Source organism: Mustela putorius, unplaced genomic scaffold, assembly GCF_011764305.1.
Source record: "Mustela putorius furo isolate JIRA1106 unplaced genomic scaffold, ASM1176430v1.1 tig00003834_pilon_pilon_pilon, whole genome shotgun sequence".
In the NCBI taxonomy this organism is placed as follows: Eukaryota; Metazoa; Chordata; class Mammalia; order Carnivora; family Mustelidae; genus Mustela; species Mustela putorius.
The window spans coordinates 19,119,705-19,144,731 of record NW_025421987.1 but is presented as its reverse complement, the minus strand read 5'-3'; the positions used below and the strand labels follow the sequence as shown (position 1 = coordinate 19,144,731).

The window sequence follows — 25,027 nt, the reverse complement described above, 5'->3', positions numbered from 1 at the left end:
TTAGGGTGTCTAAAAACTGAAGATGAAAACTGCTAACCAAAGAAACCTCAGTAAATGACTATGAAGGGAAATACTGGGCAGTACTAGCAATAGAAATTAGGAGGTATCAAATTTGAGGTCGGTCAGTGATTAACATTTCATGAGTAACACATTTCTGGAGTCTATGATTTAATATTTTAGAGTGTATTCTATCTCATAGTAAATAATACTCCACTATAATATTAATGTTTTACTGAAGGACTAGTTTGAAAAGTTTCAAACTAGAAAAAAATAAAAAGTTAAAAAGATTTAGTGCACTCTCATACAGTTCTGAAATTATTTTCCTTCCAACTCTAAATAGGCTGTCAAAATATCTTATATTCTGCATTGATACAATCAACATAGCATAGGTAGGGCCACACAGCTATCTAAAATTTCAATTAAGTGTTCTTCTTTCCTGACCCATACAAAAAAGATATAACCACACCCTAAATTTAAAAAAAAAAAGGGGGGGGCCTAAAGCAGTTCTCATCTTAAGACATGTAAACTAGGAAACTGAAACTTAACATAGAAAATTTAGGTAAATAACCTATTGAGTATTATCTTGTGCTTGATTCAGTGACTTAAATTGTAGATGCTCCATTAATATATAACAAATAAACCTGAAGAGAACCCAGATGCAGAAAAGTCCTATTTTCCCAGCACTTGGATGTGTACTATCTGCATTCAAACTTGAGTATATACAAACGTTATAAAGAGCATGGGTGAGGGGAGGTGAGAAGGAATGTTGTGAGGCCACATACCCAAACCTTCAGAGGAAATGATCCTATGTTTAAAATCCTTCAAAATTAGCAGTATACATTACTAAAGAACATCTCAGGATAAAGTTTTTGTAAAGATCTAGAGAAATCTTTTTTTAAGATTTTACTTATTAACTGAGAGAGTAAGGGAGCAAGCAGGAGCAGGAGAGGGGCAGAGGGAAAGGGAGAGACAGGACAAAATCCACTGGTAGGGCTAGTTCCCAGGACGTTCCCACAGTCCTGAGATCGTGGCCTGGGCAGAAGGCAGACACTTAAACGACTGAGCCACCCTACGAATTTTTTTCATACTTTTTCTCTTCAGATTTTTCTGTCACACTTTCTCTAGCGCATGTTATTGTTCATAAATTTATCTTGCCAAAATAAAATGAATTCTGAACATTTTTGTTTCGCTTAGCTATTTCAGTAGGTTTTATCTTAGCATGTCTTGAAAAACAAAATCCACAAATTAACAACTATCATAAACTAATATATTTCCCAGAGATTACCCTTTCATTCATAAGATTGAATCCTCCAGCAAGGGCACAAAATTTTCTTAAAAATAATTTTAATATTGAGTAGTAGTTTGGAGGAAATGTTAACTATTATGGCAGGATTTTAACATGAGAAGTATAAGGATGCTTGTAGGAGGCACAGATGTGCTTTAGAGAAGTCCATAAACTCAGTGAAATAATGCAAAAATTGTAATACTAAATGCAAACACTTTTTCTGGGGAGAAAGAACACAGCTCTCATTTTTCAAAAAATCCATGATCACTCCCCACAGCCCAAATTAAGAACCAGTGAAGAAAAGGGCATCTAAATTTGTGAATACAGATACTAATAAAAAATATCAGAGCATGTTTTTATGTTTTTTATTTATATATTTTTATTGTATTTTATTCTGTTTATCATTTACTTGGCCATAAGAGCCATTTTGTTGAAACACAAAACTGCTGACTTTTAAAATTAAGCCACTATTCTTTAAACCCTTTTCTGATGCTATTATAATTTCTTACGGCAGTGGGTACTTAGCCTTCCTTTAGCTTAAGAATACTATCTTTGTGAAAACATAGGAATGAAGTTTTCCTGTGTTGGCCATTTGCAAGTGATTTCATAAAACAGAGATGGCTTTTTTCCTATTATTTGGTATTTAGTTAATAAGACTCATGAAATTTGTTTTTGGCATTCTAGATACTAAGATATCCCAATGTAACTATTACTTTAAGAATTTTTTATTTTAACAAGAACAGATACTTCATGTATACCCTATTAGGCTACTGCAAATCAGTCTATAGTAAATAAAACCCAGCTGCCCCCCTGGTTTGACCATTCAATCACTGTGAATTGTATAGTGTTGTACTCTCTACTACGTGACTCCCAACAACTCTCAAAATATCAGTTGAGGGTGAAATGAAGCTAAAGGGACCTAAAGCTGGGGTCTCTGCCATTCTTTAATACACAAAAAACAAAGGGATGGTAGAAAAGCAGAGTTCAATCTGCAGTGTGCTTCTGGACCTTCTCAAAGGCTTGAACAAGCTTTAAACTTCATGAATAAATTTCAATTCCTCCAGGTATTCTTCCTCTGAGCATAAAAATATATACTTCTCCTATAATTTATAGCCTTTCAGTTTATCCCATTCTCACCCGTGGGCTTTTTAAATTTAGTAAATTTTAAAAGAAGTTTCTATCTGTTGGCTTGGAGCCTAAAAGTTTCTGTGTATCCACATATGAAATTCAAACGGATGAAATGATCAAACAAACCAACCCATCACTGATAAGAACCAAAGACAAAGTCTAGATGCAGTAAATGCATCTAGATACAATGTATATACAGTATGTAAATTATACAGTATGTAAATTTCTTTTTCTCATTCTTTCATCCAGTTAAACATTAGGTCCTACCTTGTTGTCCAGCTGTGGGGATTCACAGAAAGTAAAACATAGTTCCAATTCTCAAGAGGTTCTATCAGTAAGATTTCAAATTTCTAATGTTGATTAAAAGAACATGCAAAGATTGCAGCCTTACTTGAGCATTACACGAATTCAAAAAGTCCATACTGAAGATAGCTAGAGGCAACTTCTGCCCATCCTGAGCATCTATCTGTAGTAGTATTTCTGCAGTACTTGTCATTAATACCACAAAGAATACAGATGGGAAGAGTTTTTAATTTTATCCTTTACTGATATTTATTGAGTACATGTTATAATGATACTTAAAGATGAAAATGATAATCTGGTTTTAAATCTAAACAATACACTATTCTTAGAGCAGACAGTAGGAATTTCCCTCCTTTATTAAGTTCTTATTTTAGGATGTATCAATTTGTACTCCTCGTAAAAGGTATGGCATTAAAAAACCAAAAATGATGAGATTTTTCCCCCTGCTTCCAAAATTCTTGTTATCTTAGATGATCACAAGAAGAGTTAAAGGTAAAATAACATGTATAACACATCACCACAATTCCCTGCTGAATTTTTTTATAGGGCATTTTTTGTAAATTAAAATTACTAAGTCCCAGATCAGCAAGTAGTTGCCAAGTGATGAAGAATTTAAACCCTAAAGCAACTTAACCTTTTAAGTCAAACCTAGTAGAACAATTTAGAGGTGAAAAATCCTAATAATTTTTATTTATGATGTAGGAGTATATCCATATCTGTATATAGATATGCCCACATTATAAATTTGTGTGTGTGTTTATTTTGGGTGGGGGGTGGTTTTGGTCACCTCTTCTGAGATCAATCAAGAGGCAAATAGTAATTCATTTAAGTTAGAACTGGGCATACCTTTTAAAAAATTTCAATGGTATGTTTCCTTTATATGATATTACAATAAATGTTCTTTAAAAATGTTAGCTGAAGCCTTAGATAAGAATTAGGTCTGTTTAGAGAATAGCATTTATCATTGCCCAAAAGAGTTCAGAAAATGTTGCAGATTTTAAGATATTTAGCTTGGTCTACTAATAGATAACTGAAAAATGTTCCTCAAATTTTAAAAAGGCAAAGTGTATTTTTCTCCACCTGCTAAATTATTGGACTTTTTGCGTGAGAATGTCACTCAAGTTTTCTAAAATGAAAACTTTGAGTTTACATTAAACCTTTCCCACATGAAAGTACAAATATTAGCAGAATATTCACTAAGTAAAATGAAAGTATTACCTGGTTTCTAAGGCACACCGTTAGTTATACTATCTAAAAGGGATTTATTTGATGAACTGCATTAGCTCTTTGACAATTTGCTGCAACTCAGGTAGAAAGAGTCAAGTATTCACATAGTATGTCAGTCTGTTATCAAGACAGATATTTCAACTAAAATGTCAATCCTCACACCTGAAATCACTTAGACATTACTGATGGGGTATTTAGAGGTGTTTTTGTATAGAGAGTTTTTGAGACTGACATACAATGTTCAGTGCTTTAGAGGGTTGGGTAAAAATTAACTTCTCTTTTGTTCAACAATGCCTCATCTCCACTGCATAAAGCTTGGTCTCCAGTTCCACTATCCAATGTCTGCCTTACATTAAGTTGTACTTCGTTTGTACTACATAAACTAATTACATTATAAAAGGCCTCTAAATCACTAGGTTCAAATGTAATAGCTGGTTTCATTGATGTCCCAGGAGCAAGAGAACCCTCTCCAATAATTCTCAAGTTGATAAATTTGATTTTCCATGTATTTTCCACAAAAGGGCAGCGTATGAGTCCAAAAATTTGTTCAAAAATTCCCAAACAAGTGTTCCCTCGGTGGACAGTCCCAGCAACTCCAACCATAACCAGACCATGGGGAGAAGAAGCACATTTCAGTCCATGGGAATCTAGGTTGGGACTGAGAAAAAGATATTCTTCTTTCACTAGTGACAGCAGACGAAGGCTCACAATTTCTGCTCCAAAGTAGTCTATCACGTTTTGTTCAGAGGTCTTGTAATAAAACCTAAGCTTGACATCGTGCCAGAAGTGCTGTGGCCCCCATTCATCTTGAGGTGGACCCAGAAAAGGATTCTGAGAATTAAGAAGTTCAAAGAACCACTGACAAAATTCTTCTCCTAATCGACGAAAATCAACTTTTTCAGCTTTTTTGTCTTCTTTTTCCTGCTGATTAAGATAAATAAAATATAAAATATAACCAAGGTCAGTTCTCATATCATATCTTTTTTCTTTTTTTTTTTTTAAAGATTTTATTTATTTATTTGACAGACAGAGATCACAAGTAGGCAGAGAGGCAGGTGGAGAGAGAAGAGGAAGCAGGCTCTCTGCTGAGCAGAGAGCCCGATGCGGGACTCGATCCCAGGACCCTGAGATCATGACCTGAGCCGAAGGCAGCGGCTTAACCCACTGAGCCACCCAGGTGCCCTCATATCATATCTTTTTTCTATCTAGTCTCTTTTAGAGCTAAGTTGTCATATGTTGAGTATAGCAGAAGCTAAATGAACTACAGGTGAACTCATCGAACCCATCATGCACAGTAAACTGTTTTTCCCAAAAGGGGAAAAATCATTTTAGAATTTACCAGCTTAAACATCTGAAAATTCAGCTAAGAAATTAAGGTTCAACAAAGCCTCTCAAAAAATCAGCATGAAGAGTCAACAATAATTTACATTAAGTATCTTCTCTTGATTGTGGCAGTGATTTCAAAGTCTGTCAAAACCTTCAAATTGTATGCTTTAAATCGATAGTTTGTTGATTTGTTGAATATAAACTATACTAAAATAAGTTGGTAACAAATAAGCATTTTTTACTATCTTTAAACAGAGTTCTAATACAACTGAAATACATTACTTTTTATTATTGGGATTAATTTTATACTGTTATTTCTCTTTGTTACAAGTAATGTTATTGCAAAAATATACCTGATAAGCTTGATTTTCTTATCTATGTGAGTAGATGAGAATATTTCAGAGCACAGTACTTCATTTTGATGGTAAGAAATCTTTTACTGACAGAGCACCCATGACTGAATATGTTTGGCTCTGTGCTTGGCACTTATGGACTATTTCCTTTTATCTTCACAAGCTTAATTACACAGATACTATCATTATTATGCCTGCTTTATAGATAAAGTTAAAAAGACTCAGGAAAGTCAAGTTACTTGCTCAAATTCACACCTAGCACAATGCAGACTCTATTTGAAGTCACATCTGTATGATTTCAGAGTAAACATTCTCTTTAGCATACTAAGAAAGCTCTTAGAAGGTCCTTTCCTAAGGAGAAAGCAAATGCCTCTTACTGTAAAACCTTGCTAATTCAAAGTATGTAGTTTAAAATTTGCAGATTCATGGAAGAGGCTTCTGGAGTGGGTGGCAAATTTCTATTTCCTGGCCAGCACGGTCATTACAAAGTTTCTGCTTTATGGACATTTATTAATCTATATATTTGATTTGGAAAGGGGGTTGTCTTTTTGTGCTTTGTTTAAAAAAATAAAGTTTGCAAATTACCTAGAGTTCATACAATCAACATTTAAATATTCTCACAGCATCTAAAATGTCCAGTGGATACAAAGAAATAGGAACAGACAATGTCAGCTGGAGGAAATTATTACAAGAGAATTTTTTTCTAACTTAAAAAAAAAAATCAAATGTTAAAAATTATTTAAGTTTCTCTCATGGAATTTTTACAATTTAATACTAAGTTAGTCTTCAAAATGAGAAAGAGCTAACACCAGCATTCTTTTTTAAGCAGACAAGAATATTACAGAGAACATGAAGCTAACTTAAAATTAAATTGATCCTGCAGTCTATCCATTCTCTTTACAAATCCAATAGTACTCGTTTGATGAAGTGATAAAACATTTTTTCCCTCAAAAATCAATATAGCATTTTATATACATTATTAAATGTCAGAGATACTTTCTTTCTTTTAGGTGCTTTACTGGTCTTTCTTTAGAATGCAAAGGATATGGAGTGAAGCTAAATTATAAAAGCGAAAATATTATTAACCATGTCCCCACAGATCTAGGATTATCTAAAGAGTTTAGACAGAACTAAAATTTAAGGTATAACTATAATATCTATTTTTACCTGTTGAAACAGTCTAATGTCCTCTGTCTTAACTGGCTCTGGTGTCTCCTTCAACTTCAGATGTGACTGCTTTTGCCAATAATCCTTTGCATGCTGAATAAGATTGTGCTTTTCAGTAGCTGGAGGTACAATAACCCCCTGCGTTGCCAAGTACTTAAATATGACTTCTCGGTGGACTTTCTTACGCCTCAAAAGTTCTTCTACATTTTGACTGTACACTAATATTGCACGAATGGCATCTAGAAGGAAATTATAAAGATTAGTAGAAAATCGCAAGTCATCTGTGAATCTGTTCAGGGTGAGCAGAAACCGTATCAAATAGTATTTACAAATTCTTGTCATGGTATTACTCCTTTTGTACAAGATGGTAATTTTTTAAAAACCAGGAAGTGGGCTATCAGATTTGGGGTTTAAAAAAATTTTTCTTTATGATTTAAACTTCCCAACCTATACTTACCTCTTCCTTTCACTTCTCTTAAGACAGTAGAAGTTTTACATTTTTTTTTAAACAATGACATGTTTTAAGAAAAAAAATGAGCCAGAGAAAAAAATTCTTTTCTAAGAAGGCCAATGGACCAAATTCATTTATAACCCCTAACATCAGTAAAATTACAGTATTTTAGATCTGCAAGGATTTTTAAACTTCTTATTCTATAGACAATAAAAGTTGAGGATATAAAAGGTATTAACAATCATGCTTCTAAGAAGTGGCAGAACTAAAACTTGTATTCTTTTTTAATTAAAAAATGTTTTATTAAACAACAGATCAAAGATTTTTTTTTAACATGAAGAATACAGAATAGCAAAAAAATGAACTCCCATGTACACACCACATAGCTTAAGACATAAGATGTTACTAGTATCTTTGAGGCCTTCATTTTAACCCTCCCTACTTAACACTATTTTTTTCTCTACTCATCCACCTTAGAGGTAGCTGCTATCCTAAATGCTGTTTATTCCCTTGTTTTTCTTTTTGTTGTTCAGCATAACTGTGAACTTCTAAACAGTACAGTTTGGTAGTTTCGGAACACTCTATAAATCCAATCCATAAATATATGTATATAGATGGTCTTTCACACTCAGCTTTTCACTTAATGTTGTTTCTGACATAAATCTGTAGATATATGTAGCTCTAATTTTTTAATTAATTCATTTTACTATACTACAGTAAATTATATGATTACATCACAAGGCATCTATCCTTCTGGTTAAAATTTCTTTTTTCAAGATTTTTATTTATTTATTTGACAGAGAGAGAGAGAGAAGGAGAGCGAGCTCATCTGTGCACCCACAAGCAGGGCAGCTTCAGGCAGACGGAGAGGGAGAAGCAGGCTCCCCATCAAGCAGGAGTCTGATGCCGGGCTCGACCCCAGGACTTCAGGATCATGACCTGAGCAGAAGGCAGACGCCCATCTGACTGAGACACCCAGACACCCTCGGTCATAGATTTTTACTGGGTATGTTCAATTACAAACACCATCACTTTGAACATTTTCATAAATGTCTCCCAGGGCACAGAGAGGCAGGCAGCACAAGTATCATCTGAGAACTTGCTAGAAACGCTGAATTTCTGGGCTCACTTCAAAACTACTGAATCAGGGACGCCTGGGTGGCTCAGTCAGTTAAGCATCTGCCATTATCCCTGATGGAGTCCTGCATTGGGCTCCTTGCTTGGCTGGGAGCCTGCTTCTCCCTCTGCCTCTCTTTTCTCTTCTTTCTGACAAATAAATAAAAATCTTAAAACAACAGAACTATTGAATCAGAATCTGCATTTCTCACAAGAATCTGGAGGGACTGATTCACAAGCACATTCAAGCTTGAGAAGCTCAGGTGCAGAATATGAACCCCGAAGTAAGCAAATAATTCCATTTAGGAGATGATGTCAAACCTGTTTACCCAAGTTCTAATTTACACTCCTTCAAAGATTGTCAAAGAGCTGCTTTGCATGATCACCACGCTTAGTTTTTTGCCAATCTGGTAGAAAGGGAAAACACTTTTGGTTTTGGTTTTCATTTCATTGCTTTTCAAAGAGATTATCTTTCCATATATATATGGAAAGATTTATATATCTTTCCATAATAAATAAATAGTTACCTTTTTATATTCTTATAGAGGATTATTTTCTTCCTCTTTGAGAATTATCTCTCCAAATCATTTAACATTTCTGTACTGGGAAGTTTCTTTTCATTTGCTTTGAGATCCACCATCAATTAAATGCAACATTTTTATCTATTATACTTTTAAACTCAAACTCAAGGACTGTTAGGTGGTGATTGTGCGAAATACATAAAAGCTTAAGAACTCTATTAAGTCTAAAACTATGTGCATTCTAAATTCCTAGGAATTTCTTCTTTTAATGTCTGAGGAAACATTAAATTTGAAGTTTCAAATGATTTTCTTAAATGGCAAAAACGTAAATTCAATTTAAAAGCAGAGAAATAGACTATGCTTTCGTAGTTATTTAAGTCACACTAACATAGAAGTCTGGAGTTTCCCCATTTTAAAGTAAAATTCAGCAAATTTAAAGTAAGACTGTGCAGATGATATGCCAAGTGAAATAAACACAGACGCTTCTTGATTATATTTTTATATGAAGTAGCTATAACCAGGCTAAATATTAATAACCCTTTAAATCTACTCTACCGAAATGTTTATTTGGCTCTGAAAGTAACGTATTCCTCCTACACAAAATCGTCTCAGAAAAAAAACTGGATCCAAAGAGACATGGACTCAAACTATCTACTGTCATCTCTGTCGTTGTTTTTTGTGGTGTTGTTGGTTTTTTTTTTTTTTTTTTAGAGGCAAGCAGAGATAGGAAGGGAAGCAGGCTCCCTGCTGTGCAGAGAGCCTGATGAGGGGCTCGATCCCACGACCCTGGGATCAAGACCTAAGCCGAAGGCAGAGGCTTTAACCCACTGAGCCACCCAGGCGCTCCACGGTAGTTGTTTTATCTACGAGGCTTCAAAGCGTTTATGATATCCTCCTCGGGGCTTGAAGAGAAACACCTGAGCAGCAGCTGACTCCTCGGCTCAGACGAAACTGAAAATGAAAAACACCCTGGCTTCCCGGAAATTCTGAAATCACTATTCACATACTCTAAATTGTCGAAAAAATAAGCATTTGCCCCCACATCCACATTCCAGATAAAACCTGGAAGCCGCGCCGCTGCCAGCGTCCCCATCGCCCCGAGGACGTGACGCTTCAGTGCCGCCTGAAGGTGGTTTCCATGCCGCGGAGGAGCGGCCCTCTTGAGAGTTTGTCCGTCTCGAGAGTTCCGCCCCAGCACCGCCGGGCGCCTTAGCGGGGCGACCTCTTGCACCTCCTCTACCCCCACGTCCTGGTAACCTGGGGCCCGAGTGAGGCCTTGGGAGAAAAGTCCGCCCTTGCAGAGAAAAGTCAACACTTACCTTGGCGGTCCGCAGGCTGCACTAGGCGGTTGGTGATGGTGTCGCACAGGGCCATGATATCATCGTTGTCTAGTAGGCCGAGCAGGTTACGACAGCCCTCCGTCTCCGGAGCGCTGAGCCCCGACATCTCGACCCCCAAAAGGGGGGTGGGGGGAAAAGGACGCCCCACTAACGTCGTCCCGCTGGCCCACCAAGCCGGCGCCTAGGCAACATACACCGGAAGTGCCTTTCCTGTTGTTCGCCGCCCAAGGGCCTCGGGTATTCCAAACCCCTGGGCGGAAGTGATTGCCAACAAGGTCAATCAGGAAACGCGGTGCTCCGGCTTGTCGTTCCTGGCTGGACAGGACGGAGGGGAATCCAACCGATCTCACTTTTGGAAAGTACTGCGTTTGCAACGAGAACAGCGATCTCCCACAAGGGACCTGGTTCCGGAAAGTGAACCCCCGAACCCTCGAGAGTCCGGCCTCCCACAACGCGCCTGGGAGGGCTGCGCAGATGCAGGTGCGAGGAGAGCGGGTGGCGGTCGCTGCGCACGGCGAGCTCCCGTGATGCCGCGGGGCCGGCCAATGGAGGCGCCTGTTCCCCGCCCGTGGGCCTGACCCCCGGGAGCGCTTGAACGTCCTCTGCGGCCAGTTCGAACTTGGGTGCACCTGTAGTTTGGTATTCTTAAATTACGTAGTACAGTGTTCAAATAATTTGGTTTTGCTTAGCATTAGACTATGAAAAGTTTTTTTTAAAAAAAGTCACCTATACCCTGCCTTCTTAATTTCATTTTTTTTTTTTTAAGATTTTATTTATTTGACAGAGAGAGGTCACAAGCAGGCAGAGGCGGGCAGAGAGAGAGGGAAGCAGGTTCCCCGCTGAGCAGAGAGCCCAATGCGGGGCTCCATCCCAGGACCCTGGGATCATGTCCTGAGCCAAAGGCAGAGGCTTAACCCATTGAGCCACCCAGGCGCCCCTTGCTTTCATTTCTTAATTTAGGATCGGCTGTTGCTTGCATTCGAGTTGGCGGGCTAGGTTTTAGACGATGTTTTATCGTGAGCAATTCAGGGTTGGGGACTCCGGAAGCCCAAATACCAGGGTTTAACTCTGCCATTCACTAACAGTGGTCGTGGACATGCCTCTTAGCCTTTTTGTCCCTCAGTTTCCAATCTCAAAATGGACTTGGTAGAGTTAGCTACCTCATAGGGTTATGGAGAGGGGATGGCGGTGCGGGTCATAGTGCCTGGCACCTGGAAAAACTTGGTGCATGTTAGCTGCTACTGTTAGTGTGGCAGCAACTCGTATTCACCAATGGAAAAGTCATGCTCTGCTCGACCGAGATCGATGAAGGAATCAGACTTAAACACGTCACTTGCCTCCAGCCTCTTCCACATTTTCGACATGTTTCAGATTTGCTAACATTTAATTAGGGTATTGCCATTTTCTAGTTAAAATGTACATATCTTCAGATACAGGTGAGCAAATTTAACTTTTTAAAAAACACCACAGCTAAATATGAGCTATAAAATAAACTGTAAATGTAGCGTAGGCATTCAAAGCATGGTTATTACTAATTTGCCAGTGGATGTTATTTGGGGTATCATTTGCTCAACAGATTAAAATCCTGCATTTTCCATTAAGTATTAATGAGTACCTACTATGCTAGGTATTGAAGATTCAGAGAAATGACATAGAACCTCCTTTCAAGAACGTTTTGAGAGTGCTGCAAGTACAGAGATGGAAAGTGCTCATCATGCTGGTGTGGACTATGTGGAAGGTATACCCAACCTTTCTTTCATTCATTCTTTCATTTACAAAGGTGGGGGGAGTATTTATTGAGCACCTATTTGCCAGACATTGCTGTGTTGGGAACAAATAAGTTTCTTTGGAGCTGTCAGTCTAGTGAGAGGACACAGACAATAAACATATAAGAAACTATATACTGTGCCAGGAAAGGCTATGAAGAAAAATAAATCAGAAGCAGGGGGATGGAGTCGATGTTGCTATTTTTACACAGACTGTCAAGAAAAGACTTCTCCTCTAAGTAATATTGGAAGAAAGACCTGATGAAAGTGAGTGAAGCACAGAAGAGTGTTGTAGGAACAAACAACAGTAGAGGTTCCAAGGAAGCAGCAGAGTGCTTGACATGCAGGAAGGAGACCAGAGCAGCCTGCTCGAGGCGGCGGCAGTGAGGTTAGTGTTGCCGTCAAGATTGATCTAGAGCAGGGTTTCTCAGGGGAGGTACTATTAACATTTTGGGCAGGATAATTCCTTGTTTGGGGGCTATATGTACTGCAGGATGTTTGACAGCATCCCTTGCCTCTACCCACTAGATGCCAATAGCACCTAGCACCTCTTCCGTAAAGCTAGCAAATTAAGTGAAATAACTGGGTTTAAAAAAACATTGCACATCTAAGCCCTTGCAGGCCATTGTGAAGACTTTCGCTTTTTTACCTCCTGTCTTCATTTTCTATTATTCTCTTGGTCTCTTACTCCAGACTAGCCACAATGGGCCCCTTGCTATTTGTTCCTTAAACTTGCCTCTTGCTTTTATTTACTTGAGAGAGAGCAAGCAAGAGAGAGATCATGGGGCTGAGGGAAGGGCAGAGGGAGAGGGAGAAGCAGACTCCTCTTTGAGCAGGGAGCCCAAGAACTGGAGGCTCCACCCCAGGACCCTAGGATCATACCCTGAGCTAAAGGCAGACACTTAACTGTGAACCATCCAGGCGCCTCCTCCAACCCAAGTTAGCATTTCTAACAAGTTCTTGGGTGATGTTTATTTTGCTGCTCTGGGGACCACACTTTAACAATCACTGCTAATAGAAGAAAATGAAACATCAGCCACCTAAGACTTCATCCTTTGTCTCTGAAATCACTGATCCTTGGGCAAGTCTGACACTCTCTGTTTGGATGTATTAGAGCCAGCCACTCATGCTCTGTATTTGCAGGAAAAACTGCATGGCAGAATGAAAACTTCATGGCATTATGGTTTTAGGAGGACACATCTGATTTTTTTTTTTTCTTTTTCAAGATTTTATTTATTTATTTGACAGAGATAGATCACAAGTAGGCAGAGAGACAGGCGGGGGCGGGGGGGGGGGGGGAGCAGGCTCCCCGCTGAGCAGAGAGCCTGATGTGGGGCTCTATCCCAGGACCCTGGGATCATGACCTGAGCCGAAAGCAGAGGCCTTTACCCACTGAGCCACCCAGGTGCCCCCACATCTGATTTTTCAATCCCACCTCTCCTGTGTTACTTCAGTCAAGTTACTTGTTTTTGACCCTTGGTTTTAAAACACAGTGTTCGTGTCTTTTAACAACTAGGGGTAGCATAAATAAATTAGCTATTATGTAATAACTTAGTAAAACAGGAGACATTTCTTCTCCAGTGTGTAGCACTCATAAATAAGGCATTAAGCTCTCCCACTTTAATTCCATGTAGTATTGGATTGCTGCTCCATTTGACATCTTCATATAGAGCCAAAACTTCTGACCTTTTATTAGTTGATTCTTGAAACTGGTATGGAATTTATATTAAGCTCTGAAAAGCAACCTCGTTTATCTTGGAAGCATACATAGTAGTATTCGATTACTTTCCAGAATTCCTCATATCTCAGAAAAGAAAAATAAAAAGTCTAGATTAATGCCAATACCTTTATCTAAATACCTCAATACATATAATAGTCTAAAATCGTATGACCAAAAGCATAGACTGAGAATTTCAGATCTCAGCTCTAGAATGCTTCAGTAACTTTTGCAGTGTTTTTCAAAGCATGTTTGCAATACGTGCAAATCACTGGACTAGCACCATCCTTTCATTTGCATTGCTATCATCCTATCAAACAAATCCTATCCAGTCTTTTTCTACTTAAGCCCTCATTTTTTTCTAGTTTCAAGTTATAGCAAAGGTTGTAGGGGGTTTCCCTGTTTCTCAACCAAAAAAATAGGAGCCCTCAATGCCCAAGATCTCACTTTAAAGTACAGATTAATTGGTTTACACATTTTCCCACTGAAATGTTTTTAGAAAGTCATTTTCATCAATATTCACTCCTTGTTTCAAAATGACTTCTCTGTTTTGAGTTCCACCAGATGCACTTCATCTTTGATTTACCAACACAGATAAATCCGTGCACTATCTTTCACTTAGAGAGTTCTGATATTTATGTACCTACTAAGTTTGCAGAGGGTACCCAAAAACGTTAATAACCAGCATTGTCAACTTTTAATTCCTGCATGTGGACATTAGTTAAAATAATGTCTAAAATGTTTTATGTAAGCTTCTTGATGTTTCTATTTTAAAAATGTTTTTGAAAATCATCTGAGTATGGTAGTATGAACTGAAATAATTTATTCTTATGGGACATAATAGAAATTTTCTTATTTACTGCATACCTTAAGCCTAATTTCTTTTGAAGCAGTATGCTACATAAAACTGAACACTTCATTACCAACAAGGACAATGTTTTATTGAACAAGTCTATGTACAGTACAAAAAATTTCTTGAAATGAGACGCTATTGTTGTATTATTGCAGTTCAATGGCTCAGTTTTAATTTGTACTCTTATAAAATGCAAAGTAAAATAATTTAATGTTCAACAAGGAAGCACAAATTTCCTTTCTTGCTGAATCTGTAATATCTTTCACATATTAACAATTCCAAAATGCATATGCAGCATTTAGGCATTCTGAAAAGGTGTTTTTACAGTACCAAATAAATTAAAAGATAAACACTATCATCCCTTTTAGGTTTTTTCATCCATACAACAGTTTAAACCAAACATGAAAGGAGTACGGCTGAACCTTCGAGTGTGATTTTAAAAGAATCACAAGTTCAGTGTTTTAAGTTACCTACTCATTATATAATCGATGGTTTTAAAAAATGAATATGGCTAAAGCCCAAAGTACCAGTGTCCTTGTCCACGAAGATCCCGCTTTTCTGTAATATCTGAGCAGCAAAAATTCAGATTTGCTTTTTTGTTGACCTTACTGAAACAGCAGAAGTTTATAGTTAATGATTTGAAGGAAATTTTTATTAAAAAAAATAAGGATTGAAACTTGGTCCATGTAAGATAAGCATATCCTCAAAACAGAAGGAATAGAAAGTAAAAGAGAAGAATCTGAGGAATAAGAAAGCTTTTCTTCTGAATCCCAAATTAGAACTGTTGGAAGTTTATGCACCCCACAAAAGCAAAATGATTTAAGTTTATGCTTTATAAGACATAAATAATGAAATGTACACATACTTTCAATAGCAATTATTTGAGTATATAAAGAGATTTAGAACAGCTTGGCCAAATAGATTTTTGTAAAACATTCCTTGATTTAATTATGTATAAACCGATTTGATCTAAGTGTTTCAGAAACAGTTTTCCCTTAGCAACACCAAAGTAGAACTAAATACTCAAAGAAAAGATTAACAAGTGGAATATGTTTAAAATATCTTGGTATGAACTCCAGAATGAATGAAACTAATTTGCAGCATGGATTTGTCAACAGATACAACTTATAAAAAATAAAAAGTTAAAAAATGTGATAAAATATCAAGTTGTAAATTTTAAACTTCTGGAAAATGTACAAAGCAGAAATTATATTTCAAAAAAACTTCATGGTCCAAATGAACTAGTTTCCAAACAGACTCTTTATTACATGATGAATTTTATACTGAACTGGAATAAAACTCAAGTATTGCATTTTCAGGATCAGGAAGTACAGAAAGTGTTTTGTTTTGTTTTGTTTTTTTCCTCCTCCTTTGAACTGACCCTAAAGGATTAAAAAATCTGATTGAGTTGTATTTACTTATCTGTTGTTTAAATGTAAATTCCACAGCCTAATGTAGGCTACACAAACAGAACAAAAACCTTAATTTGATTGAAATGGACTCGTGACTATCAATTGCATAGTAGTGAATGAATAAATAATAAAATTGGGCATTTTTTTTTTTTGAGATCTTTCACGACCTGGAAATCCCAATTTAATAAAGTCGGGATGCTGTGTTGGAAAAAATATCCCCTTCCTTAGTGACTTCATTCAAGAAGTTTAATATCCAAAAATTTGTAATAGTAGAATCCAATAAGATTATATGCTTTGACCAAAAATATAGGAGTTGGAAAAACTGGAATATGTTGTTGACCATGGTGCATTAGTAGCTCCATTTTTTAAGAATCTGCCTTTGCATTTTTATTCATTTTATCCCTGCTATAGATTAACACACTAACAGGTAAAAGAAGGGTCTTTTTAAGCTTCGTCTTCTAGAGAATGTACAAGTGGAACACATCTGAGTGGGTATTTTAAAAAACGTTTTGTGTTTTAACAATTCATTGCCTAGTAAGTTAAAATCTTCCTTAGGAAAATTACTGGTCATCAAGGAAAATAAAAGCATTAATATATCTTAACTGTGTTCCTGCTGTGCAAATTTTTGTGTAAATATTTCCTTTTATATGTAAAAATTACTATTCGGACCAAATTCATCACTAATAAATTAAGAAAGCATGAGTAGTATGGCTTATTTTAGAATTAACGCTCCTAACTGAATAAAACCAATGAATTCTTGACCTGATTTTAGCTGACATATTTTTTTTTTTACAGCCAGTTATTTTGATAGGACTGTACTTAGATAACTCACATTAATGTCTAAAAGGACCTTACTATGAATCATCAAGCAATGTCCTAGTAACACTACTCTATATACAAATAGAAATATCCCAGTGTGCTTATACCATTATTCACATTGAGTTATTTGCAATTCAGTGTTTTCCTTCAATTAGATAGCCTTTATGGTCTTAGATTCCTCCCAGCTCTCCCCAAAGTTACTGATGGTACTTTTTCTATTTAACTGACAGTGCTGCCTTTAAAAACAATTCACTGGTATTACAAAAATGGAAAGTGGAAGGTTCTATTAAGAGTTTATTAGCAAAGTGTTTTGTTTCTTTTGTTTTTTTTTTTTTTAATTTTCAATGCTGGCATAACATTCATTGAACTCTGTTCTGTCTGATCAACCAACTTGGAAATAAGTTACAATCTTCCATGGATAGCATGGCGGTGAATCAAGTTTTATTTTCATGTATCATTTTCTAAATTATAATAAACCAAATAGCAAGAGTTCTTTAAACCATGTTTGAAAAGGGAGGACATAATCTGATTATGTATGACAAGAAAACAAATCTCATTTGTAGAATACTTTTAAGTTGTTTATTGTAAACCAACCCCTCCCCCCTTCTTTTTTAATAATGGATTAACTTTTCCCTTTCTGTAAGGCCATAGCTGGTATTTCTTTCTGACTAGTTGCCTGAACACGTTTCTCATATAAGTGAAACCAAACATGCTGCAATAATAGTCATCAACTTTTTAAAAAAATGTGGTTTTCTGGATAACTGGTACTTTGGGAGTTTTGTAATAACCCTTTTGGAGTCTAAACCAGCACATCTCCTCTCTGAGTTCATTCTAGAAAATGTGCTTTTGTCTTTATCTTTAGTAATCCAAGACCGCTTGAAAATTAAGGCCATCAGGAAAATAGCAAAATGATGATGCAATTTCTTGCAGTGCTTTTTTCACACTACTGCTTGATCGACAGATCTTTCTGAAACATTTTTATCAGGCACCTGTAAAACAGAACATGTCTGTTAATTCAAATTTTATAGTTTAACTGGAATTCTAAGTCAGATTTCTCTTTATGCTCTTATTCAAAAAATACTGATATTAGTAGAAAGGCAAGATCTTGTTTTGCTCAGTTTTGTCTTTCAATTATTTTCTGGTTCTTTTTCACATATGTTTCTGTAAAGCAGCTCAACTTCACTTGGTTTATATTCTGGCATGCAAATGAAAAGATGTCCATCACAATTACTCTGTTTCTAAAACTTTTATCACATGAAACTAGGATTGAAGAAGTGCCTTAGACACAGTGAATGCGTATGATCAAGAAGTATGAAAAACTGTGTTCAAGTTCTGACATCCACAAGTTCATAGACTATACCTATGCAAATTACTTAACTTGTGAAATGTCAGTTGCCTGATCTATAAAACAGATTAGTAACATCACCTAACAAGCGTCTGTATGAATTAAAAGAAATAATGTATGGGGTGGTGCTTTATCATCTGTGCAATACAAATGTTAACTTCTTAACCTCATAAAGATCTATGGCATTTTCTATTTCTACAGATAGATCTATTGAGAAGATAGAAGACTTACTTTCATCATCTGAATCAAATCCAAAGAGTGTCTGACATTTCTTTTGTGCAAGGTGAGCCTCAAGTGCTTCTGCATTACAGTAGGTGGTCAGGCATTTGCCACATCTTAATCTTTTCACGGATTTTTTACAAACATTATCTTGATCAGAACAGGCATCTACTCTATCAGTCAGAAATTTTCTGCGTTTTGGCATACTAAGGTACCGTTCATCAAGGTAACTGGGAGGCAGTGGTCTGACATACGGCTTTGTTAAAATTAAGCCATATGAAGTGTGTTCACTCGTCAGATTTGGTTTGGAAGGTGCCTGAGATACTGGCGGGGTACTATGTTCCTGTGGTACGACACTGGGTAAAATGGAACCGTTTTCTGTCCTGATTCTATTTGTATCCATTTTCAAAGCAGGAACTGACGAAACTAAAGGTGTCTGCTCTATTCCACTGTGTCCATTGACTAAATCACTAATACTACAATTATTTTCAGAATTTGGCTCTCTGTCAGGCATCTTTTGGTCTGTCAAGCTTATATCAGAAACAGTGTCATCAGAATGTTCATTTCCATTCTGAACTAAACCATCTGTTTTCTTTTCCATACTTTCTGTACATGTCTTTGGTTCTGTGGAATCTTTCCTTGATTTGCTAGTAGAAACTGGCAGACTAACAGTTTGTTTCTCATTACTAGATGAGTCTTTTTCCTGATGATTAGGATTTGAGTCTGTAAGAACATCCCAAAGAATTGTTTCACTTGGTTGTGCAGATGATTCTGGTGTTTTACTTAAATAGTGCTGAGCCTCATGTTCATATAGGAGAGGAAGATCTTCAAAAAGCTCATGGCATTCTGGAAAACTACACTGAGCTTGAAATATCCTATGACTTTTTGTGTGCTGAGCAAGCTGGACCGGCAACTTAAACGACTCATTGCAATTAAAATGCAAACAAAAATACACATTTGGATAGCTGTGTCGATTAAGGTGATCGATAAAATGTTGAGAATCTTCAAATTGCCTCTGACAGAATTTGCATTTCCCTTTGCTCCACTTCATTACTGTTTGCCGCACATTTAAATCCGTTGGATGTACAGTCCTTGCGTGTTTATTTAGAAAGCCAATTCTTTTAAATATCCTGACACAACCAAGAGCAGGGCACTTAAAGTTTCCTTCTTGATCTGTAGCATATATGTCTTTTGGATGGCACACAGTTCCATTGATTTTATGGAGTACTGAAGTTTCTTGATTCAGGTCATAATCGTCATCTTCATAATCACCTTCTTCATCTTCCTCCTCCTCATAGTCATCCTCACATACAGGCAAAGGCTCTGAAACGTTATTTAAAGAAGTCTCAGGACTTCCATTCTCAATCATGTTTTCAATAACCTCTTCCGAGACACTTACAGGAATTTCAATGAACTCAGCCACATGTGCAGGAATGACTTCTTTGTTTCCATCACTGGAAGCAGTAATTGTCTCTATTTCCAAATCTTTACTACCAGAATTCCCATTTTCAAATGAAATGAAAGTATCTGAACAATTTACTTCTTCCAAAGCAGGGATTTCCTGATCCTCTTGTTGGGCTGCAGCAATTTGCTGTCTTTGTATTTTTTTAACATGATTCTTTAAATGCTTCTGCATAAGTCCTCTGTTTCTAAATTTCCTACCACATATTACACAAGAAAAACTGCCCTTTTTCTGATGAGCCTGGGCATGTCTTACAATGTGACCACCTAGAAATTCTTTGTTACATAACATACACCGATGCCTTGGGACATTGTGATCTACTTTGGAAACATTAAGAGCCATAAGATTTTTCTTCGTATTAATGTGACCCTTAGGTTGCACTCTAGGTATATCATCAGGATCAAGCTCTCCAGTGCTCTGGTCTGTAAGAAAATCCAGCCCTTCATCTAAACCTTGCTGTTCCACTGCCTTCTTTAGATTACCTATGGAGTTTTCCAGTGTACTTTCATTTAGAAATCTAACTGCTGATTTATCACTCAATAATGCTACACAGTTTTTCTTAATCATTACAAAGTTCCAGAATTCGGGATCAAAAAACAATCCCTTTTTCAAAATTGGAAGCAATTCAAAACGAACACGATTTTGAACACTACTTGTGCCTTCATTATATTCCTCATCTGGACGTTTGTAAAGCTCTTCAACAGTATGATAAGCTTCCAAGGAGCGCTCAAGAAAAAATATTGAGAGTGCACAAATCCTGAGGATCTCCAAATCATTTGGCAAAAAATGTGCAATTGTTTTATAAATTAAACATTTAGTTTTGGGATCATCATGAAGATCTAGTTGTAGAGCACAACCGCATATTTCCACACAGATCTGTAGGCCATCTTCTTCAACCTAGAAAAGGAAAAATATTACTAAGTACCTTTGTAAAAAAAAAAAGCTATTATACTTTTATCCTTTTAAAATACAACTCTCTAGGACATCTGGGTGGCTCAGTCCATTAAGTGTCTGCCTTCAGCTCAGGTTACTCCTTTTGAAGGTCCTGGGAAGAGTCCCACATTGGGCTCCTTGCTCAGCAGGTAGCCTGCTTCTCCCTCTGCCAGCAGCTCCCCCTGCTTGTGCTCTCTCTCTCTCTGACAAATAAATACATAAAATCTTTTAAAAAAATAAAATAAAATACAACTCTGAGGGACGCCTGGGTGGCTCAGTTGGTTAAGCAGCTGCCTTCGGCTCAGGTCATGATCCCAGCGTCCTGGGATCGAGTCCCACATCGGGCTCCTTGCTCAGCAGGGAGCCTGCTTCTCCCTCTGCCTGTGCTCGCTCTCTCCCCCTCTCTCTGATAAATAAATAAAATCTTAAAAAAAAAAATACAACTCTGAAATGAAAACTGAATAAACACTGTATTACAAATGTGCAATTTTTAATATTTAAGTAAAATCTTTTTAAACTTGAGAATAATCTGAAAGAGACAGCATTTTAGCTTCCAATTTATTTAATTTTCAAATTTGACAATTCTTACTAACCATTATACAAAATGCCTCATAACAGATCCAGCCCCATTTATTTTAGGTACCCATCTCATATTTTGAGGCAGAAGGCTGAATTAAATGTATTTAAACCATTTATCAATTTTAACTTTGTCAATGTTAAAAAGAACTATATTTTTTAAATAACTGCTTACAGAAACTTGTAAGTCTGCATTAAAAATATTACTTATTACAGGGCGCCTGGGTGGCTCAGTGGTTTGGGCTGCTGCCTTCGGCTCGGGTCATGATCTCAGGGTCCTGGGATCGAGCCCCACATCAGGCTCCCTGCTCCGCAGGAAGCCTGCTTCCCTCTCTCTCTCTGCCTGCCTCTCTGCCTACTTGTGATCTCTGTCTGTCAAATAAATAAATAAAATCTTTAAAAAAATAAATAAATAAAAAATAAAAATATTACTTATTAAATATTATTATTTATCCACATAAGAGGAAAAGCATGGCCCACATGAACAGGGCAATTACAATCTTTAAAAATCTAATAAAAATCAGAATAATGAACCTACTTGAAAATGATCTGAAAATTATTCAAGCTTTGAAACTTGTACTGATGACTCAAAGATAACTACACTTGAATTTATTGCCAACTCAAATGATAAATAGATTTGGAATGACATAAATACTTCTGTGAATAGAAAAAGACAATAATAGTATGACTTTTAAAAGTGTGTGTGTGAACTGCCTGCATTTGGTATAATATAGATGACAGGGAGGAACACTACCCTGCCACCAGCCTCATGTCTTCATCGTCCCTTACGTGCTGTCTAACCCTACTTAATTACTTCAGTTCTATAAGCAGACCTTAATTTTGCACATCATAATCCCACTTTATCTAGCTAGTAAATTCCTATCTATTTCCTGTTCATTCTTTGAGAATCAGTTTTACTCTTGAAAGTTTTTCTCCCCATTCATTCTGGCCCCACAGAGTTAAACATACCCTAGTCTTTCCACTAAGAATATTATTTATAAAAAGCAAATACTTATTTATAAAAAGCACATACATAATTGTTTTGTAACTGTGTATACCCCTACCCCGACTTTGAATTCTTAAACCACAGGAATAGTATCTCATTGTTTTTATATTCTCCTATCATTAGCATAGAAGCTGGCTTATAGTGACCTCTGAATAAAGTATGCAAATGTAAATGGGATCAGATCTGTTATACTGACTTTGGCTTCCTCCTATAAATCCATCATTTCACCTTGGAATCCTCTTCTGAATTCAGATTTCTTATTTCTGATTATCTGTTACAATCAGATATTTCCATCTAGATTTTCCAGATATAGGGAATTCTGGTCTGCTTCAAAACAAAACTCCTTATCTTCTAAGTTCTATCTATATCTTCTGTCTTAACTCATGAATTATCATGTACCCAGTTGCCCAAGTCTAAAATTTTAAGATCACAAACAACAACAGACTACTTCCTTACCTGAAATCCTTCAACAATTCCAGTATATTTATAGAGTTAAGTTCTCATTTTCAGTGCAACATGCAAGCCCCTTAAGGATTTCTACCAACCACTCGCCACTCCACACCTTCCTCCAGTCTGAGTAGCCCCATCTCCCACACAGCTCCCCACATTAATGCTGATGGAGAGTTGTGAGAAAAACAAGTAATACAAAGAAGCAAAAATGCTCTGTGAACTACAAAATCCTCTACATGTTAGTATTACCCTTCTCTATCATTCAAAACCCAACTTAAAGGATCTTCCTCTGTGAAGCCTTTTCAGATATGCCATCTGTAATGTCTCATTCTTCTGAACTCACACGTCATTGTTTGTGACTCTTTACGCAGTACTGGAGCACACTAATGATTTATTCCATGAGTAGAGATGTTTTTAGTATAGCTAAGTACATTTCAATATTTATTTCATCTTTGAATTTTTCCTCTTATATTCTCAGGTTGACTAGACATGAAAAAAAGAAAACTTTATGGTAACTATGAACTTCACCTATGTTATGAACTTTTTATAACAATCTTACAACTTGTGGTGCAAATCAGAATCCTATGTAAAAATTACGTATGATACTTGTTTTTTTTTTTTAAGTTTTACAGGTGATTCTGGTGCACTTCAAATGTTGAAAAGGATTCTATTGCATACTTTTGTTTTCCCCTTTTTGAGGGGGATAGAGGTTAACTTTGACAATGCATTTGAATGACATTCTACTATTTAATAATGAAGCTATGAATCTAGTTAGTAAATAGGAAATGTATAAAACTTTGAATACAATGCTGCTAACTTTATATCAGAGGGATATAATCACTACATGGTCATACACCTAATGAGTGACATGATAATGTGATAAATGCATAATTAGATTAAAAAATTTTAAATATATTATTTAATGGGTGCCTCTTATATATTTAAAAGTAACCCACACAGAGATTCAGCTAAATGGAGCTACCTAAAGTGTATGGTAGCTTTATCTTTCTCATCTTTGTATTCAAAGTTCTGTTAATATTTGAGGGGAAAAAGTTAAAAGATCTGCAGGATCCCATTTCATGTTTATGTAAGAATCTTATGTACAACTGTACCCACTTTTAAGTGAACCATGAAGAACTTACTTCAGGATTATTTTTAAAAACAGGTAATGGATTTCACAATTACTTTAAACAAATACTCTGAAAATGTGTCAGGTTTCAGAAATGCCTCAAAATTCACTGTTCCTTTTTATCTGAACACCAAACTTAAAACTATGAACTGTATTTTTCTGTGAAAGTGAGCAGGTATTACCTATGGTTATACAAAATTCATTTGCAAATAAGAGTTTGCAAACAGGACTTAGAATAGTTTTAAAAGTGATAAACTTATTTAAGAAAAGAGGGAACAGCTTCTTATGGAAGCAGCTGTTCCCATATTAAATTTTAAGTAACACCAAACTGGCAGTTTTTCTGTCTTTTTTTCAGTTATTTTTACTTATGTATACCCTTAGTACCATGTTGGAAGTTTGAGGTTGGGGGAAAGGAAAGACCTAATACATGGAGAATGTAGCCTTAAAATCCTCCTTCCCTTCAAATAAATTTTATCATAAAAGATTCAAGATTTGGTGAACCGTCATTTAAAATTCATTTAAAATTAAGGGATAAATATATCCTATTTACCTCATCTTTAATGATTTTCATGAAAGGAAATATGACTCTCACATTAGTTGCTGTTCTTAAAAGCTGGTAGCATTGATCTACAAAAACTTGTTTTGAAGGATTAGACTTAAGCTGAAGTTTACTCCATATGAAAATCAACTCCCTGTAAATGAGAAAAAAAGAGAAATATCAAAAACACAGTTTATTCAAATATAGGTATTAGCGATCTTTTGCTAGTTCTATTAAGTACCCTGGCTGGAGTGTATACAAAGTGGGTGTAAATGGGTATTATGTTAATCTCCAAGCTACTTCTGCTGCCTGGGTGGGACTAGAAGAATCTAGAAGAAAACAGAGATCAGAAACTGTAACACAGTGGTAAGGAATGAATCCTCCTCATATGCTGACAAACCTGCACCTCTAGTACATGATAAATTCTAATCCCTGTGTACCAATATTAATGATACTACTTTAAAAAAATAAACTTTGGTCTTTAATACCTACTTGTAAATTCAGAGATCAATTTTGTACACTTTCTGCAAAGAAATGTTCATTATTTTTCATTTTCAATTTGTGAAGATACCCAAAGTACTATAG

At 36.3% G+C, this 25,027-nt stretch overlaps 2 protein-coding genes and 1 long non-coding RNA gene across 6 annotated transcripts in view; 1 reads left to right on the top strand and 2 right to left on the bottom strand.

Moving 5' to 3' along the window:
* Window positions 1-1,652: 1,652 nt before the first annotated feature.
* CUNH3orf38 (chromosome unknown C3orf38 homolog) lies at window positions 1,653-10,675 on the bottom strand. Of its 2 annotated transcripts, none has more exons than XM_004777958.3 (3): window positions 10,197-10,675; window positions 6,790-7,028; window positions 1,653-4,867 (listed from the first exon to the last, which is right to left on the bottom strand). In XM_004777958.3, exons 1-3 carry the CDS (start codon window positions 10,321-10,323, stop codon window positions 4,193-4,195), a joined length of 1,041 nt encoding a protein of 346 aa, XP_004778015.1. In that variant the 5' UTR covers window positions 10,324-10,675; the 3' UTR covers window positions 1,653-4,192. The 2 variants fall into 2 exon arrangements, with proteins under 2 accessions (XP_004778015.1, XP_004778016.1); XM_004777959.3 differs by having other exon boundaries at window positions 1,653-4,864.
* Window positions 10,563-24,459, top strand: LOC106004244. The gene is made up of 4 exons (XR_001177170.2): window positions 10,563-10,697; window positions 11,845-11,955; window positions 18,331-18,412; window positions 23,254-24,459. It is a non-coding gene; the product is annotated as an uncharacterized LOC106004244 (long non-coding RNA).
* ZNF654 (zinc finger protein 654) overlaps window positions 14,620-25,027 on the bottom strand; it is an 80,594-nt gene continuing 70,186 nt past the window's right edge. For all 3 annotated transcript variants that reach the window (XM_013048681.2, XM_045088234.1, XM_045088235.1), the window contains 3 exons: window positions 24,455-24,596; window positions 18,361-20,707; window positions 14,620-17,773 (listed from right to left, as the gene is read on the bottom strand). In XM_013048681.2, coding sequence (XP_012904135.1) covers window positions 17,766-17,773; window positions 18,361-20,707; window positions 24,455-24,596 — 2,497 coding nt within the window. In that variant the 3' untranslated portion in view covers window positions 14,620-17,765. The remainder of the gene's footprint in view (window positions 17,774-18,360; window positions 20,708-24,454; window positions 24,597-25,027) is intronic.